The 17,524-nt window shown below is 45.8% G+C and overlaps 1 protein-coding gene across 1 annotated transcript in view; it reads left to right on the forward strand.

Moving 5' to 3' along the window:
- Positions 1-17,524, forward strand: part of KATNIP (katanin interacting protein) — a 238,319-nt gene that overhangs the window by 11,308 nt on the left and 209,487 nt on the right. Inside the window, exons 2-3 of the mRNA XM_058440369.1 lie at positions 8,630-8,711; positions 14,068-14,123. Coding sequence (XP_058296352.1) covers positions 8,672-8,711; positions 14,068-14,123 — 96 coding nt within the window. The 5' untranslated portion in view covers positions 8,630-8,671. The remainder of the gene's footprint in view (positions 1-8,629; positions 8,712-14,067; positions 14,124-17,524) is intronic.

Here is a 17,524-nt window from a genome sequence, read left to right on the forward strand (position 1 = left end):
TGGGGACTCTGTAGTATCTCAGAACTGTGAAGTTCCCTTGAGGGGTCACACATTTAGAGGCCTGCAGGGGCCAGGTAATGTAAATGACTGTCCTGGCCAGAGTTTATTTCATTATGCTGCCTGTGTCAGTTTCCAACACCTAAATACACATTGCATGACCAAGAATATTCTTCAGTTTCATAAAGAAATCTGTTGTCAGCCAGGGGCTATGGCTCATGCCTGTAATCCCTGTACTTTGGGAGACTGATGCAGGAGGACTGCTTGAACTCAGGAGTTTGAGACCATCCTGGGCAATATGGCAGACCCCAGCTTTACCAAAAAATGTTATAAATTATCTGGGCTTGGTGGCACATGCCTGTAGTCCCAGCTCCTTGGGAGGCTGAGGTGGGCGGATCACTGAAGCCCAGAAGGTTGAAGTTATTATGGTGAGCCATGACCACACCACTTTGACTCCAGCCTGGCCGACAGAGTGAGACCCTATCTCAAAAAAATAATAATGGTGATAATAATAATAGGACCTTCCCATAAGGCTGCTAGGAGAATGCAATGAATTCATCCATCTAAAACCCTTAGAACAGGGCCTGGTGCTTGGTAGCCTCTCAGTACAAATTAGCTATATGGAGAAGGAACACATCTCTTTCCTTAGGATTCTGGGAGATCTCATGCACTACTTCCAGTGTTTCTCAAGGCAGATTGGCAGATCATTTTTGGGAGATGCAAATACTCAGAAGACACTTTAATTAGGGTACACATACACACCCATGCACATTTTCACAAGTACAAAGTCTTCACTCGTACACTCTGGGGAGCTGGGATGGCTGGATAAGGCTGGGTTGGAGTGCAGACTGGGAATGGGTTTAGGAGCTTGTCTGATGGATACAGAGGTAGACTGAAATATATTTCAGCCTGGGAAGCGTGCTGTCACATAAGCCGCTGATTAGATTACAGAAGTGTAGCATTTACTTATCTTTACTATTTCAAATGGAAAAAAAATCAATATTTTCCAATTATCTTCAATGGGGTATTAAACTGACTTTGTCATATTTCGTTTCACCATCCCAGAAAGAGCAGGGGGAAGGGATCAGGAAAGCACATTGCAAGAGCAGATGACGTCTTCACTGCAGTACCTGGTCATGCCTCCTGTCCCTTCCAGCATTGTCTATTCAGAAATTCGGTCATTCACTCGTTCATCCATTTCAGAAATTTCTACTGATGCACACTCCATTCTAGGCACTATTCCAGGTGTGGAGAATTCACTGATAAGCCAGATAGCAGCCTCTGGTTTCACGGGGCTTATTTTTAGTTGGGGAGACAGACTACAAACATATTAATAAGAAAATGTCAGTAAGTGCCATGCAGAAGGTTAAGACAGGGAGGACTGAGGGCTGGGTCCCTCTGGAGAGGTGGGTTGTTTTAAGCTGAAATCTCATTGCTAAGAAGGATCCCTCATAAGACCAAGGGCATGAGTGTTCTTGGCCCAGAGGAGAGGGCTAAGGCCCTGAGGCAGGAAGGAGTCTTGGGTCTATGGAGCAGAAGAAGGATGTGGGACTAGGTGCAGTGGCGCATGCCTGTGGTCCCATCTGTGCAGGAGTCCACTTGGGAGTATCGCTTGAGCCTGGGAGGTCGAGGCTGCAGTGAGCTGTGATCACACCACTGCAGTCCAGCCTGGGCAACAGAGCAAGGTTCCTTCTCTAAATACAAAGAAGAAAGACAGTAGGGCTGCAGGGAAGAGGGAGGAGAGGTCCAAAATATCCCATGGGCCAGGCCATGCAGAGCCTGGTCAGAATGGGGCTTGGATTATTTTCTGCATGCACAGGGAAACATTAGAAGTTCAGGCAGGCAAGCGGTAGGGTCTGGTTTTTATATGGCTGCCATAGGAAAATCCGGGCAAGAGTGGAGGCAGGGATACCTACTAGGTGGCTGTTGAAAAAGTTGGTCATATGTGGTGGCTCATGCCTCTAATCCCAGCACTTTGGGAAGCTGAGACAGGTAGAATTGCTTGAACCCAGGAGTTCAAGACCAGCTAGGCAACATAGTGAGACCTCATCTCTACTAAATTAAAAAAAAAAAAAAAAAAGCTGGCCACTGTGTCCCAGCTACTTAGGAGGCTGAGGCAGGAGGATCACTTGAGCCCAGTAGGTCGAGGCTGCAGTGAGCCATGATCATGCCCACTGCACTCCAGCCTGGGCAGCAGAGCAAGACCCTGTCTGGAAAAAAAGAAAAAGTCCAGGGGGAGTTGACGGGGCCTGGCTTGGAGAGAGGGATGATAGGAATGAACAGATTCCAGATCTATTTGGAAGCCCAAGTTCACTTGAGCTGGCTGAGATCCATGAATAGTCAGCAGTTTATGGGAACTAATAACTGCTAAGTACCTACTGTATGCAGGGCGCTGTTCTGAGAGTTTTACATGTAGTGCCTTAACCCTGACAATAGACTTAAATGGAGTTAGGACTAATAGGACTCCCAAATGGGTAATGAGTAGCTAAGAGAGACCTGCTGACCCAGAGCCTCCCCTCTCAGCTGCCACACAGCATTGTCCCCAGGCTCTTATCTAATTATGAAGCTCCCAGAAGAACACATGGCTAAGCATTTCTAAACCAAGCAAATGCGCGTTAATGGTGTGCATGTTATAAATAAGCATTTCTGTATGCCAGCTGCTGTTTGGGTTTGGAAAGGAAAAGAAGATCTTAGCATGACTTGTTTATCCCAGGTAATTTGGCAGTAAACTGGGCCCCAGAAGTCAAGTTACACAGAAAATGCAAAGGAAAAGTGACAGGGGTATCATATCAGGCTTTCCAAAAAGGAAGGTAACTTAAAGGCCCACATCAGCCTGGAGGCACACGTGGGGAATGAAGGGAAGGGGTGTTGCAGAGCCGGTGTCTACCTGGCTTGCTTGCTTGCTTGCTTTTTTTTGACGGAGTTTCACTCTTCTTGCCCAAGTTGGAGTAATGGTGCAATCTCGGCTCACTGCAACCTCCATCTGCTGGGTTTAAGCGATTCTCCTGCCTCAGCCTCCCTAGTAGCTGGGATTAAAGGCATGCACCACCACACCCAGCCAGATTTTTGTATTTTTAGTAGAGACAGGGTTTCACCATGTTAGCCAGGTTGGTCTCAACTTCTGACCTCAGGTGTTCCGCCCACCTCGGCCTCCCAAAGTGCTGGGATTATAGGTGCGAGCCACCGTGCCCGGCCCTACCTGGCTTTCAAACAGTCCTGCTCTTTGTCCAATAGATTTCTGTTGTTTTAGTGGGATGTCCTTAAAGAAGTCCCCTCAAAACGGGTCCATGGCATCAAGATAAATAAATAATAGGAGTCCGGGCGCGGTGGCTCACACCTGTAATCCCAGCACTTTGGGAGGCCTAGGCGGGTGGATCACCTGATGTCTGGAGTTTGAGACCAGCTTGGCCAACATAGTGAAACCCTGTCTCTGTTAAAAATGCAAAAATTAGCTGGGTGTGATGTCGTACACCTGTAATCCCAGCTACTTGGGAGGCTGAGGTGGGAGAATCGCTTGAACCTGGGAGGCGGAGGTTGCAGTGAGCCGAGATTGCACCACTGCATTCCAGCCTGGGTGACAGAGTGAGACTCTGTCTCAAAAAAAAAAAAAAAAAGAAATAATAGGAAAGTCAGGTGCACTGCTTCATGCCTGTAATCCCAACACTTTGGAAGGCAAAGGTGGGAGACTGCTTTGAATCCTGGAGTTTGAGCCCAGCGTGGGCAACATAGTGAGACCCCTGTCTCTACAAAAATAAGTTTTAGCCAAGTGTGGTGGCACATACCTATAGTGCCAGCTATTCTGGAGGCTGAGGTGGGAGAATGGTTTGAGCCCAGGAGTTTGAGACTGCAGTGAGCTATGATCACACCACTGCACTCTAGCCTGGACAACAGAGTGAGCTGTCTCATTAAAAAAAACAACAACAAAACAAACAAACAAACAAACAAAAAACAAAGGAAGAATGGGAAAGTGGGAGATTTGTCTGCCTAGTTATGTACTAGAGGCCTGATTTTTTTAGCCTGTACAGAGCCTTAAAATTTTTTAAATTATTCATCATTTAAAAATTAGAAGACTGGATTTACCACTTCTCTGGAAACTCTAATCCAGCAAAACCAGGCCCACCTTTCTGTATGGAAACCAGCAGCTGTTTTTTTTTTTTTTTTGAATTTTTTTAAGAGATGGAGTCTTGCTTTGTTGCCCAAGAGCTGCTCCCACCTTAACCTCCCAAAGTGATAGGATTACAGGCATGAGCCACTGTGCCCCTCTTGGGCAGCTGTTCTTAGGCCGCCTTGTCCCCATCCTGCCACCTTCCTCTGTTTGCCTCACTCCAACACATGCGTATCTTTGCAAACGCTATAGGTAGAAGCCAGAATCAAGGTTCAGGAAGCCGGCCGGGCATGGTAGCTCACTCCTATAATCCCAGCACTTTGGGAGGCCAAGGCAGGCAGATCACCTGAGGTCAGGAGTTCGAGACCAGCCTGACCAACATGGCAAAACCCAGTCTCTACTAATCCAAAAATACACTGGGCGTGGTGGTGGGCGCCTGTAATCCCAGCTACTTGGGAGACTGAGGCAGGAGAATCACTTGAACCCGGGAAGCGGAGGTTGCAGTGAGCCAAGATTGTGCCACTGCACTCCTGCCCCAGGCGACAGAGTGAGACTCTGTCTAAAAAAAAGGAAGTTGAAATGGGGGTATGGGAGTGGGGGTAGTAATGACAGGGGGTGCTCTCCTTCCTGGACTGGAAGAACGGTGTGCAGGCAGCAGGGCGGGGGCAAGCACGCTGAGCATACTGGGTCAGTCGTTGGACTAACGGGTTGCTAACCCTTCCTTGCTTCCTTGTTGTGTAACCGTGGGCAGTTTGCTTTGCTTCTGTGACCCATGCGGCTTTGTCGTTGCAAATAGTAGGAAATCCCAAGAGCTATCACCTGGGGAAGAAGCTGACAATGGCAGGTGCTCAGAAAGCACTGGAGAAACTGACTCCCTTTGAAATCAGATCGTCAGACAACCCATCTGCACCTTCCTTTATCTTTTTTTTTTCTTTTTCTTTTCCCTTTCTCATCTTCTCTAGCCATTTCATAAAAACTTTGCCCTCAAATAAATGAGCAGGTCACCAATAGCCTATTGGCTTCACTAAAGAACTGTTGTTTCAATTTCCAGAAACCATATTTTGTCATCATTTCATTCTTATCTCTCACACATTACTGACTGATCTCTTAAAAGAAGGTAGTTTGTCCTCCAAAAATATTGTGTTCTGTTTCCAGCAAGATTTGGGTTCCTGAGGTTCACGGAGGCTCCTCCATCTCCCTCTGACAGACCACCTGCCCCATCTTAGGTCTTGGATGGGAGAGTCTATAGCATTTCTCATTATGTTTTTCACACATTTAAATCAGCCTTTGGACATTGCATATTTTAAGTTTGTTTTAGCTTTTTGAATAGGAAATAGATCCAAATAGATCATTCAAAAATAAAAATAAGACCAGGCACAGTGGCTTACGCCTATAATCTCAGCACTTTGGGAGGCTGAGGCAAGAGGATTGCTTGAGCCCAAGAGTCTGAGACCAGCCTGGACAACATAGCAAGACTCCACCTCTACAAAAAAGTAAATAAGCAAGATGTGGTGGCACACCCTTGTGTTTTTTTTCTGTTTGTTTGTGTTTTTGTTGTTGTTTAAGAAGGAGTCTCCCTCTGTCGCCCACGCTGGAGTGCAGTGGCATGATCTTGACTCACTGCAACCTCTGGCTCCCGGGTTCAAGCAATTCTCCCACCTCAGCCTCCTGAGTAGCTGGCATTACAGGCACCTACCACCACACCTGGGTAGTTTTTGTATTTTTAGTAGAGATGGGGTTTCACCATGTTGGTTGGCCAGGCTAGTCTCAAACTCTTGACCTCAGGTAATCCGCCCGCCTCGGCCTCCCAAAGTGCTGGGATTACAGGCGTGAGCCACTGCACCCAGTGGTGGCACACCCTTGTAATCCCAGCTACTCAGGAGGCTAAGGTGGGAGGATCGTTTGTGCCCAGGAATTCCAGGCTGTAGTGAGCTATGTTCACACCACTGCATTCCAGGATGGGCAACAGAGCAAGACTCAGTCTCTAAAAGATAATAGTAATAGGAAAGTAAAAATAAAAACAATATAAAAAACATACATTAAGAAGTCCCTCACATGCCTCTCTGGGTAGTTCTTTATGCAAATAGAACCAATATGAGTATATATTTTGATTTTCCCTTTTTCTTAGAGAAAAGGTTACATGCAACATATACTTTCTGGTCTTGATTTTTTTTCCACCTAAAATATGACCATCTTTTAAGGATGTATAAGGAGTAGAATATAAGAAGCTTGCTCATTCTTTCAGCTTTACAGTGTTCAATTACATTGTGCAGATTCATCATATTTATTCAGTGACTTATTATTTCTGATATTTGCTATTACAAATCATGATACAGCAAATACCTTGCGTATTTGTTTCCTATTTGTGGACACATGTCTTCATGGCTGATTCATAGTAGTGATATTGCTAGCTCAAAGGAAAAATGAATTTGTGCTTTTGAGGGATTACAGGCGTGAGCAACCGGGCCTTGCCCCGGGAATAAGAAAGAAGTTTTTTTTTTGAGACCAAGTCTCGCTTTGTCGCCAGGCTGGAGTATAGTGGTGCAATCTCGGCTCTCTGCAACCTCTGCTTCCTGGGCTCAAGTGATTCTCCTACCTCAGCCTCCCGGGTAGCTAAGACTACAGGCACGTGCCATCACGGCCAGCTAATTTTTGTATTTTTAGTAGAGACGGAGTTTCACCATGTTGGCCAGGATGGTCTCAGTCTCTTGACCTCGTGATCTGCCCGCCTGGGCCTCCTGAAGTGCTGGGATTACAGGTGTGAACCACTGTACCCGGCCGGAAATAAGTTCTTAATCCAAAACTCTTGTGATGGGGAGGCCCTTACACTGGATTTCTTTACCTGCAGATTTCTACTGAGTTCCTTTTATTCTCCAAAACCTGCCCTTTCATGCCAAGGCTGAGCATTTTACCAGACTCGATGGGAGTGAGGGTCTAATGTCAAACCTGCCTCTGCACATTTGGTATTTTCTGCCCCTTGCCATCTTCTATATCTTCTCAGTAAGCCATCTGGCTAGAAGGGAGCTAGAATTCCTTCACGGGGAATTCTTTCCTTTCAGTCTCTTTATTAATTGCTGTGGGAGTCCAAAGCACATTAAACAGCTGCATTCCAGAAGAGTTCCTTACCTGGAACTTCCTCCTGAGCACATGCTTGTATTGCCTTTGTTCTTGTACCAGCCTTTACTAACCTGGCCGAGGGACAGTGGAGTCTAGTGCTTAGGAGTGCAGACTCTGGAGCCAAATTGCCCAGATTCAAATTAAAGCTCCACCACTCGCTAGCTATGTGATATTGCACAAGTTTCCTAATCTCTCTGGGTCTCAGTGCCCTCATCTGCCAAGTGGGAAAATATAGTGCCTATTTCATAGGGTAGTTGTGAGAAGTAAATGATTTGATGTATGTGCTTAGCCCCGAGCCCACAGTGCCTGGCACGTTGTAAACCCTGACTACAGGTGAGCTCCTACAGTAATGGTGATGATGATAATGATGGCAGTGGTGATGATGGTTGACAGTGACAGGGTGATGTCAGTGGTGATTACAGTGACAGTGATGATGATGACCATGACAATGATGTTGATGGTAATGATGATGACAGTGATGATGGTGATTATGAGCGCATTGAGCCCTGCCACTTAACAAGCTACATTTTTGTGATCTTGCGCAAGCAGTGCAATCACTCACCCTGTTTGTTTCTCATTTCTTCATTGTTTTGTACCAATAGGAATAGTACTATTCATCTAAAGCAAGAGTCAGTTAAACAGCCTGTGGACCAGATCTGGCCTGTCACCTGTGTTTTTTTTTTTTTTTTTTAGACACAGTCTCGCTCTGTCGCCCGGGCTGGAGTGTAATGGCGCCATCTCAGCTCATTGCAACCTCTGCCTCCTGGGTTCAAGCAATTCTTCTACCTCAGTCTCCCGAATAACTGGGATTACAGGCGTCCGCCACCACACCCGGCAAATTTTTTTTCATTTTGGTAGAGACAGGGTTTCATCATGTTGGCCAGTCTGGTCTTGAACTCCTGACCTCAGGCAGTCTGCTTGCCTTGGCCTCCCAAAGTGCTGGGATTACAGGCATGAGCCACCTTGCCCAGCGCCCCCCCTTTTTTTTTTAAATTTAAAATTTTTATCTTTATTTTAGATTCAGGGGGTTGCATGTGCAGGTTTGTTACAGGGTATATTGCATGATGCTGAGGTTTGGGCTTCTATTAACCCTGTATAGTGAACCCATATAGTGAACACAGTATCCAATAGAAGTTTTTTAGCCATTTCTCCCTCCCATTTTCAAGTCCCCAGTGTCTATTGTTCCCATCTTTATGTTCACGTATACCCAGTGTTTAGCTCCCACTTGTAAGTGAGAATGTTTTTTTAAAATAAAGTTTTATTGGAACATGGTCACACCCATTGATTTGCATATTGTCTATGGCTGCTTTTGCTGCAGTGGTGGAGTTGAGTAGTTGCACCAGAGACCTTGTGGTCTTATGACCTTATGGCATACATAGTGAAAAATATTTACTCTCTGGCTCTTTACAGAGAAAGTTTGCTGACATCTGGTCTAAAGGAGTGGTTGTGAGGATGCAGGAGATGATGCCTCTGCATAGAAACTCGCCACATAGTAGGTGTCCAATACAGTGGCGCTGCATCAGCCAAGCATTGAACTTTTATGAACTCAATGCTGGGCTCTTACCTCCACCCCCACCACCCTCCTCCCACCTGAAGAGGATAAATAGAGGGAGTGATTACAATATGAATAGTTTAATTAGGAATATCATGAAATTATATTCTGCATATATATTTTTATCATGTGCTATACATTTCCATATGCATCAGATATGCATGCATATTAGTCTACAGCAGTGGATATAAAAAGCTATGTCCTGTAGACTGTACTTTATGGGTTGTTTAAGACTCTTTATCAAGGGTAATTTTGGCACTGATTTTCCCTTTGCCTGATGACTTCAGAAACTAACATCCAAGGAAGATGCGACTCCCCTCTAAATGGTAGCGATGAAGATTATCTTCATCTAGAGCAAAGTGTCAGAATGTGCTAACCATTGAAAACGAATCCTATGTGCAGATAAAACCTTGCTGAAATCATAAGTGGGAGAATAGTATTGTAGTTACAAAATTCAATGCAGTCACTTCTTTTTTTTTCTTTTCCCCAGACAGACATCTGTTCTATAAAGTAAAGTACACACGTATAATTTACATTTGGCCTTATTTATTGCTTCATAGCTGAAGCAGGCAGGTCACCCTGCAAAATGCAGAGGAACACCCCCTTAATTTTGCAAGTGGCATATATTGATATTAACGTTGCCTTTTTCCACTTCCTTCTTTGAGTTGTTGTGAGAATAAATGAGATATAGGTAGGAAGATGCTCAGAGAAGCTAAGTGCAGTAGACAGGCACAGTGTAACCTGGTTACAGCACTTCCATCCTTGACAGGCAGGAGCTGTCTTCGCATCGAGCTAATCTGGAGGAGAGAGAAAGGCTCAGTGATGCGAGGACTGGGCCAACCAGTCTTCTAGGGAGCTTAGATAATAAATGCTGTTAATTGAGTGAATTATCTTCATTGGAAAATAAGCAAATTATTTTCTGATTTAATGAATTAAAAAGCTTCCAATTAACTCCAGTAGAAAGATTTGCTTTTATGTTTTATTTTATTTTATTCTTTTTATTTTGTTTGTTTGTTTTTATAGAGACAAGGTCTTGCTATGTTACCTAGGCTGGTCTTGAACTTCTGGCCTCCAGTGATCCTCTTGCCTTGGCCTCTCAAAGTGCTGGGATTACAGGCGTGAGCCACTACATCTGTCCTACTTTCACATTTTAGTAGTTAAGCTCTATGTTCTTTGCATTAATGTAACTGGACGACTGAACGCAGGTCTCATGCTTGCTGCTTGCAGAGTTCAGTTAATAAGAGTGAGGTCTGGTAATAAGAAAGTGAATTTATTAACCAAAACTAGTAAAGGGGAAGTGGTCGGATTCCTATCCAAAGTAACCACTTCCATTTTGTGGCGGAAGAAAACTTCAGTTTTCCCTTACAGGAGTGAGCCAGGCGCAGTGGCTCACTCCTGTAATCCCAGCACTTTGGGAGGCCGAGACAGGTGGTTCACCTGAGGTCAGGAGTTCGAGACCAGCCTGGCCAACATGGTGAAACCCCATCTTTACTAAAAAAATACAAAAATTAGTGAGGCATGGTGGGCACCTGTAATCCCAACTACTTGGGAGGCTGAGGCAGGAGAATTGCTTGAACCTGGGAGGCAGAGGTTGCAGTAAGCAGAGATTGCACCACTGCACTCCAGCCTGGACAACAGAGTGAGGTTCCATCTCAAAATAAATAAATAATTACATAAATAAAAAGGGAAAACTTGATAAAGAAATGCAAGAATTGGGCTGAGTACCATTTGTGTGTCTTGTTCGGGTGGCCATCTTGGGTCCCAGTCTACCTGGACATTGGGCTGGCGTCATCTCAACAATGGCCAGGTTGTTAACTTGCCACCGTGAAGTCATCTCTGCAATTTTGCAGCTGGGTCTCTAGGCTTGCTCCAAGATTAGCCCCTGGAACTTCTAAGAAGGCACATAGGCAAATACTAGTATACAGTTAGAGAAATGTGAAGAGAGTATATACGATGAGAAAGGGAGGGACATGGAGTCTATTTTAAGGCTAAGAGAGGCCGGGCGCGGTGGCTCACGCTTGTAATCCCAGCACTTTGGGAGGCCAAGGCGGGTGGATCACGAGGTCAGGAGATTGAGACCACGGTGAAACCCCGTCTCTACTAAAAATGCAAAAATTAGCCGGGCGTGGTGGCGGGTGCCTGTAGTCCCAGCTACTCGGAGAGGCTGAGGCAGGAGAATGGCGTGACCCCGGGAGGCGGAGGTTGCAGTGAGCCGAGATTGCGCCACTGCACTCCAGCCTGGGTGCCTGGGTGACAGAGCGAGACTCCGTCTCAAAAAAAAAAAAAAAAAACGCTAAGAGAAAAGGCTTCTGCAGTTTCCTTTAAGGTTCAATCTTGAAATCCAAGAGAAAGGGAAAAAAAAGTTTTCAAATGCATTTTGAAGTTAAGCTGCCCAGTTACGTTAATATTTTGGTTTTTGTTTGTTAGTTTGTTTTGAGACAGAGTCTCACTCCTTCACCCAGGCTAGAGTGCAGTGGTGCAATCTTGGCTCACTGCAACCTCTGCCTCCCAGGTTCAGGTGAATCTTGTGCCTCTGCCTCTGGAGTAGCTGGAATTACAAGCATGTGCCACCACGCCCAGCTAATTTTTGTATTTTTAGTAGATATGGGGTTTCACCATGTTGACCAGGCTGGTCTTGAAGTCCTGACCTCAGGTGATCCACCCGCCTCGACCTCCCTAAGTGTTAGGATTACAGGCATGAGCCACCGCGCCTGGCCACATTAATGTTTTGTTTTTATGGTCCACCTTAATTTTTTAAACTGTTCTTTATTAGTATAACATAATTTTAGAGATGAAAAGCAACCATAAAGATGATTCAGCCTAACTCTTAAAGAAAAAAAAAAAAAAAACTATGGCCCAAAGAGACCTAATGACTTATCCAAGGTCCCATAGCTGTCACTTGTCCCTCGGGACTAGATCCCCAGGAGGCTGTGTGGCCAGCAAAGCAAGGGCCTCAGCCAGGTGCTGGGATCTGCCGTGCTCACCCTGGAGGAGCTCTGCTCCCTCCTGCTGCCTGTTCTTGCCCTGGGCCCTGTGGGGCCCTGCTGGCATCTCACTGGCCTCTGCACTACTCCTGCTGCCAGGACACCCCAGTCTGTCAGTGGCCCAGACCCCAACCCGCTTTGTGCCTAGCAGCTCAGGGACAGTCCCCTCGCTCTGCATGATGAGGCCTGACTACCTGGCATGTCATTGTCCCTGGCCAGCCTTAGGGCTCACTCGGCATCCTTAGACTGACAGCCAGAGCCCTGTGGTCAAGGGTTTCTGGGAGCTGCTCATTCTAGCTCCTATCCCAGAGCAGCAAGCCTCAGGAGATCCTGATAAAATTGGCCTAACAATCAAATCTCTTGATACCTAAATCCTGGGGTGTGTGTGTGTGTGTGTGTGTGTGTGTGTGTGTGTGTGTATGTCCCCTAACTAATAAACTGTTTTTTAGAGCATTCAGCAAAATTGAGCAGAAATTACAGAGAGCTCCCATATACCCCTGTCCCCACATACATCTCCCCAACTATCAACATCCCACACTGGGCTGGGTGTGGTGGCTTATGCCTGTAATCCCAGCACTTTGGGAGGCCAAGTGGGGTGGATCACATGAGCCCAGGAAATTGAGACCAGCCTGGACAACATGGCAAAATGCCCATCTCTGTAAAAAAAATTTTTTTTTTTTTTTAAAGAATACCCTGTATTACAGTGGTACGTTATGCTGGTCTCTTTTTCATCCTTAAATCCTAGGTTCTTTGTCTTAAGGCAAAAAAGAAAACACACACACACACACACACACACACACACACACACACACAATGAAGACAAAGGCAGGCATGTAGCCAGTTTCAGATTAGTTCATTCTATCCAGGAATCCTGGCCTCTGTTAGTCTACCCCAAGGCTTGTGGCTGGTGGTAACTCAGCATGACAGCTCACACACGGAGATAGCCCTGCCCTGTGTCTCCCTCTTCTCTGTCTCTCAGAACCAATTCCAAATTCCTGAGACTGGGATTCTGATTGGCTGCAGTTGGGTCAGGGGTCCATCCATAGCACAGCATACTGAGGTTCAGGGCATGGGATTATGTATAATCATGGCTGCCCAGAGGCCCTGCTGGGTGGATGGAGGGGAGAGGAAGAGAGAGGAGGGCAGTTTAGGGTATCATTATGAGCTGACCAGATAAACCAAAAGATGTCTCCCATACCATGATACTGTATGATCCACGCCCTCCTGTAAATTCTCCAGTGGCCTCATTTCGAAATCCTTTTACACATTGGCCCTAGAGTCTGGCCGTGGCCAGCGGTTCATCCTAGGCCTTGGCTCTTCCCTTTATTCACACTTTCTTGGCAAAAGCATCATCCCTTGAGCTTTATCACCAGCCGTGACCCCTCCCCCACCCCTCACTCACATGCAGACTCGCTAGAAGTGACCATGTCCAAAGACATGTGTCTTTTCTCTGAGACTGAGTCCCCATTGCTTTCCTCTTGCTAGGCTGTCACTAAGCATTTTTTGCTTCTGTCTTCTGAGTGCTCTTACCTAAGGGGACACTGGTTGTGGCATTTTCACAAATAGCCACTGGGGAGTGAAGTTGGGCAGTTTAGGAGATACACTGACAATAATGCAGTGACTCTTGTTTTATATTTTCAAACCAAAGCAATCCATTAATTTTGCATCAAGGCATTCTTTTATAATGGACACTTCCATAAAAGCTGTGAAAACTACATTTGAAACAGCATATTTAAACATTATGATGTCACTCTGTTGAATTTATGCATACCTTCAAATGTTAGTCTTCTAGCTCTCCCAGAAAAGCAACAATTCTCTCTGAAATTGCCTATTATGTGAAATGCAGGTGATTACCACTAATTCACATCTGCACTGTCGCCTATGTGGTGGATTTGGGGGTTTGGTGCAGCACATTGGTATGCTGTCATCAAAGGTTATGTGTGTGTGCACAGAGGAAGGCATTCTTGTGGAAGGCATTTATGTAATTCCAAACAATTTAATAAAAATGTAATTCAAAGGGGAAAACTACAGTCCCTCAGCCCTTTCAGAGTACAGATAATGTTCCAGATTAAAGGCTGGAGCTTTGTTCATTATAGTCAAATAACGTAAGTGTGTGAATTACCATTTTCCTTGCCGTTGGTCTATTTCAAAAGTGTGCCATTTTCCCATTATAATAATAGGCTGCATTTTCTTAAAATCATTTGATTATGATTGGTCCCGTCTATTCAGTTTGCAAATAAAAAGCTTTTGTGATGATAAACTAGCTGTTCTAAAACAGCCTTAATCTTGGTTCTACTTTTGAACTGCGACAGGTCAGACTCCGCGAAAGGCTGAGAGAAGCCGGTCCTGCTCACGAGAGAAAAAAGAGGTAAATGTGTCCGTCGTGAGGGCTGATGGGAGGCAACTCTATTTGAAAGGACCTGAGGGAGCAGGGTGGTGAATAAGTGTTCCTAAATCTACTCTTTTCTCTCGGGGTCCCAAGCTTGAATCCTGGAGCAAATGATAGTGAGCAACTAGACTTACCAACCCAGTGTCACTTGTAATAATCATCTCTAACTGAGTGTATCAGTTAGCTTTGTCTGTGTAACAAATCATCCCAGAGTTTAGTGGCTTAAAACAACAACCATATATTTAGTTCTGGATTTGGTGGGTTAGCAGTTAGGGCTTATCTGGGCAGTTCTGCTGTTGGACCAGTCTCCTCATGGGGCTCACTCATGCTTCTGCAGTTCATGGCTGTGTCGACTGGGGGGTAGCTGAGTGTCAGGGTGCCTCAGTTCTCCTCCACACCTCGCCTCTTGATGGGATACATACTTCTCATCTGCCAGCAAGCTAGGCAGGTTTTTTACATGGTGCTTCAAGGGCTCAAGAGTGCAGGACTTCTTGAGTCCTAGGCTTACAGGTCACACACTGTCGCTTCTACCACTTTCTATTCTTTTTTTTTTTTTTTTTTTTTTTTGAGTCGAGTCACGCTCTGTTGCCCAGGCTGGAGTGCAATGGCATGATCTCAGCTCACTGCAACCTCCGCCTCCCGAGTTCAAGCAATTCTCCTGCCTTAGCTTCCCAAGTAGCTGGAATTACAGGCACCTGCCACCAAGCCCAGCTAATTTTTGTATTTTTAGTAGAGACGGGGTTTCACCATGCTGGCCAGGCTGGTCTTGAACTCCCGACCTCAGGTGATCTGCCCGCCTCAGTCTCCCAAAGTGCTGGGATTACAGGCGTGAGTCACCACACCTGGCCCCACTTTCTGTTCTTGAAAGCAGGTCATAAGGTCCCAGATTCAAGGGGTGGGGAAATAGAGCTCACCTCTTGATGGGAAGAGCTACAAAATATTGTGGCCATTCTTGAAATCCTCCACCTTCCCCCCTCCCCGCCTCTGAGCCCACCTACTCTGTGCCCGGCACCAGGGGGACCAGGACTAGAGGTTAAGTGAAACACAGTCCTTGATCTCAGGGTATGCACTGTCTAGTTGGAAGAGAGCTACAGCACAATCATTACAATACAGTGTGAGAAGTGCCATCATAGAAGGACAGAGAAAGTGAGATTTTCATACAGAACCCAGTCACCTGACTCTTCCAGCAATATCAAGAAAGCCATTGCAGAAAAGGTGATATGCAGGCTGCTTCTTGAAGGATGACTAGGAGTTTTCCAGGCCAAGGAATCAGTACAATCAAAGTCAGAGAGACATGAATAAGGAAGGTTGCAAGATCATGGTGCCTAAAGCAAGTGGGAAGTGGTAGCAAGGAGCCAGAGGTTACTCCAGGGCCCTTTTAAGAATATAAAATTGAGTCTTATTTAGTGGAGATGGGGCAGAAGTGCAGGGGAGATAAATTGTGTGGCTCATCAGAAACATTGACCGATCCAGAAATTCATCCAGACATATCTACTGACACTTGATTGTAAAGTGTCATCATTCCTATAATGAAAGGGCATTTGTCAGGCTCAGCTGAGTCCAGGGCCTCAAAAATGGCAAGAAGACCTGGTCTTTCTCCTTCCATCTCTGGGCTGTCCCGGCCAGCTCTGAGGAGTAAGCTGGGGCTGGACTGCACTCAGCGTCGTGTGAGTTACATGACCTTCACCTTCTCCTGTTGTTTCCTTCATCAGCTGTAACCAGAACAGCCAGTTTGCGTTTTCTTTTTCTTTCAATCAGCCCACCTGGGATGAGGGCTGGACGAAGCCTTAGGAACTTCGATGCTGCTAAAGAGATCTAAGTGTCGTCCAAGTAGGCGTCTAGGGGCAAAGCCAGGGTGGATTTTCCCACTCCTTCTGGTAAGGACTCTTTCTCTGGAGGCAGAAGCAAGTGCCTGTCTTCCCACAACATCCTTCCAGAGAACCTGAGGTAGAGGAGCAGGGATGGAAGTGAGCCCAGACCTGCAGGCCTCCCTCAGTTAACTGACCCGGGGTGAAGACCAGCCCGCAAGCCAGGAAAGAAACCTTAAACCCGTCCCCTGGCCTTTGGTCACAGAATAGCAGCATCCTATTTATGCACATTAAGAAATTAACTGGGAAACCATGGAGCGGGGGGCGGGGGGGAACTGGTTGAGATACTCGTCCCTTCTCTCTCTGTCTCTCTCTAGCAATGGGACTCCCCTAATTGCTGCTTTCCCAGCCACTCCCATTGTGCCCATCGCCCGAGAGCATTTCAGATCATTTCTCTTCTGGGAAGTGCTTGTAATGAGAAACAGAGAGTGAGACTGTTTATCACAATACCCAGGCTTAACCTGGAAAGATATTTCACTTGGTTTCAGGCCTTTTGAAAAAAGGAGAGTGCTAACTCTCTTAACAGAGCTTTTGTTCGGTTAGAAAAACAAAACAAAAAACCAACCCCAAACAATTATTTTAAAAAATAAATAAATAAATAAAGGCTTGGCGCAGTGGCTCCTGCCTATAATCCCAGCATTTTAGAAGGCCAAGGTGGGTGGATTACTTGAGTCCAGGAGTTCAAGACCAGCCTGGGCAACATGGTAAAACTCCACCTCTACTAAAAAACAATTATTAAAAAACAAAACAAAACAAAACAACCACAACAAAAAACAGCAAGCTGCCAGGACTCTCATCTGACAGATTATAACAGGCCTTTTCCACCCACCTCTTCTTTCTGTATCCCATGCCCTCTCTCCTGACTTCCCAGCCCTCTGTGCCTTACCCAGGATGCCAGGTGTAGATCAAACTATGTCACCATGAAAGGCAAGGAGAAGACCAGCTGTCTCTTTCCCAGAGCTGGTTAGAACAAATGTTGTATTTCTCAGGGTGGTGAGATGGTGTGGCCAGCGCACTCCCTGGAGGGTGAACACGTAGTTTCCACCCTGGGTTGGGATCGGGTACTTCTTTGAGGGATCTTAAGCCACCATGACAAAGGGAGGGTGTGGCTGTTGTCAATGAACTCGCCAGGCCAAATTCAGCCCAAAGATGTGTTGTATCTAGCTCGTACCCTGTTATAATTTTTAAAAAGTAGGTGTCCACATTTAAAAGTTGTGGATTTTTTTAAATGTTTAAATCCACATTTAAAATGGTTAAATCCACATTTAAACATTGCCAACCACGGTACTTAGCAACATCTGGATATTTGAAAGCTCCCAGGTAGCTGGGTGTGGTGGCTCACACTTGTAATCCCAGCACTTTGGGAGACTGAGGCGGGAAGATTGCTTGAGCCCAGGACTTCAAGACCAGCCTGGGCAACGTAAGACAGACCCTTTCTCTACAAAAAAAAATAAAAAAATTAAGCAGATGTGAGGCTGGGCATGGTGGCTCACGCCTGTAATCCCAGCACTT

The sequence above is a fragment of the Hylobates moloch genome, unplaced genomic scaffold (genome assembly GCF_009828535.3).
Source record: "Hylobates moloch isolate HMO894 unplaced genomic scaffold, HMol_V3 SCAFFOLD_6, whole genome shotgun sequence".
In the NCBI taxonomy this organism is placed as follows: Eukaryota; Metazoa; Chordata; class Mammalia; order Primates; family Hylobatidae; genus Hylobates; species Hylobates moloch.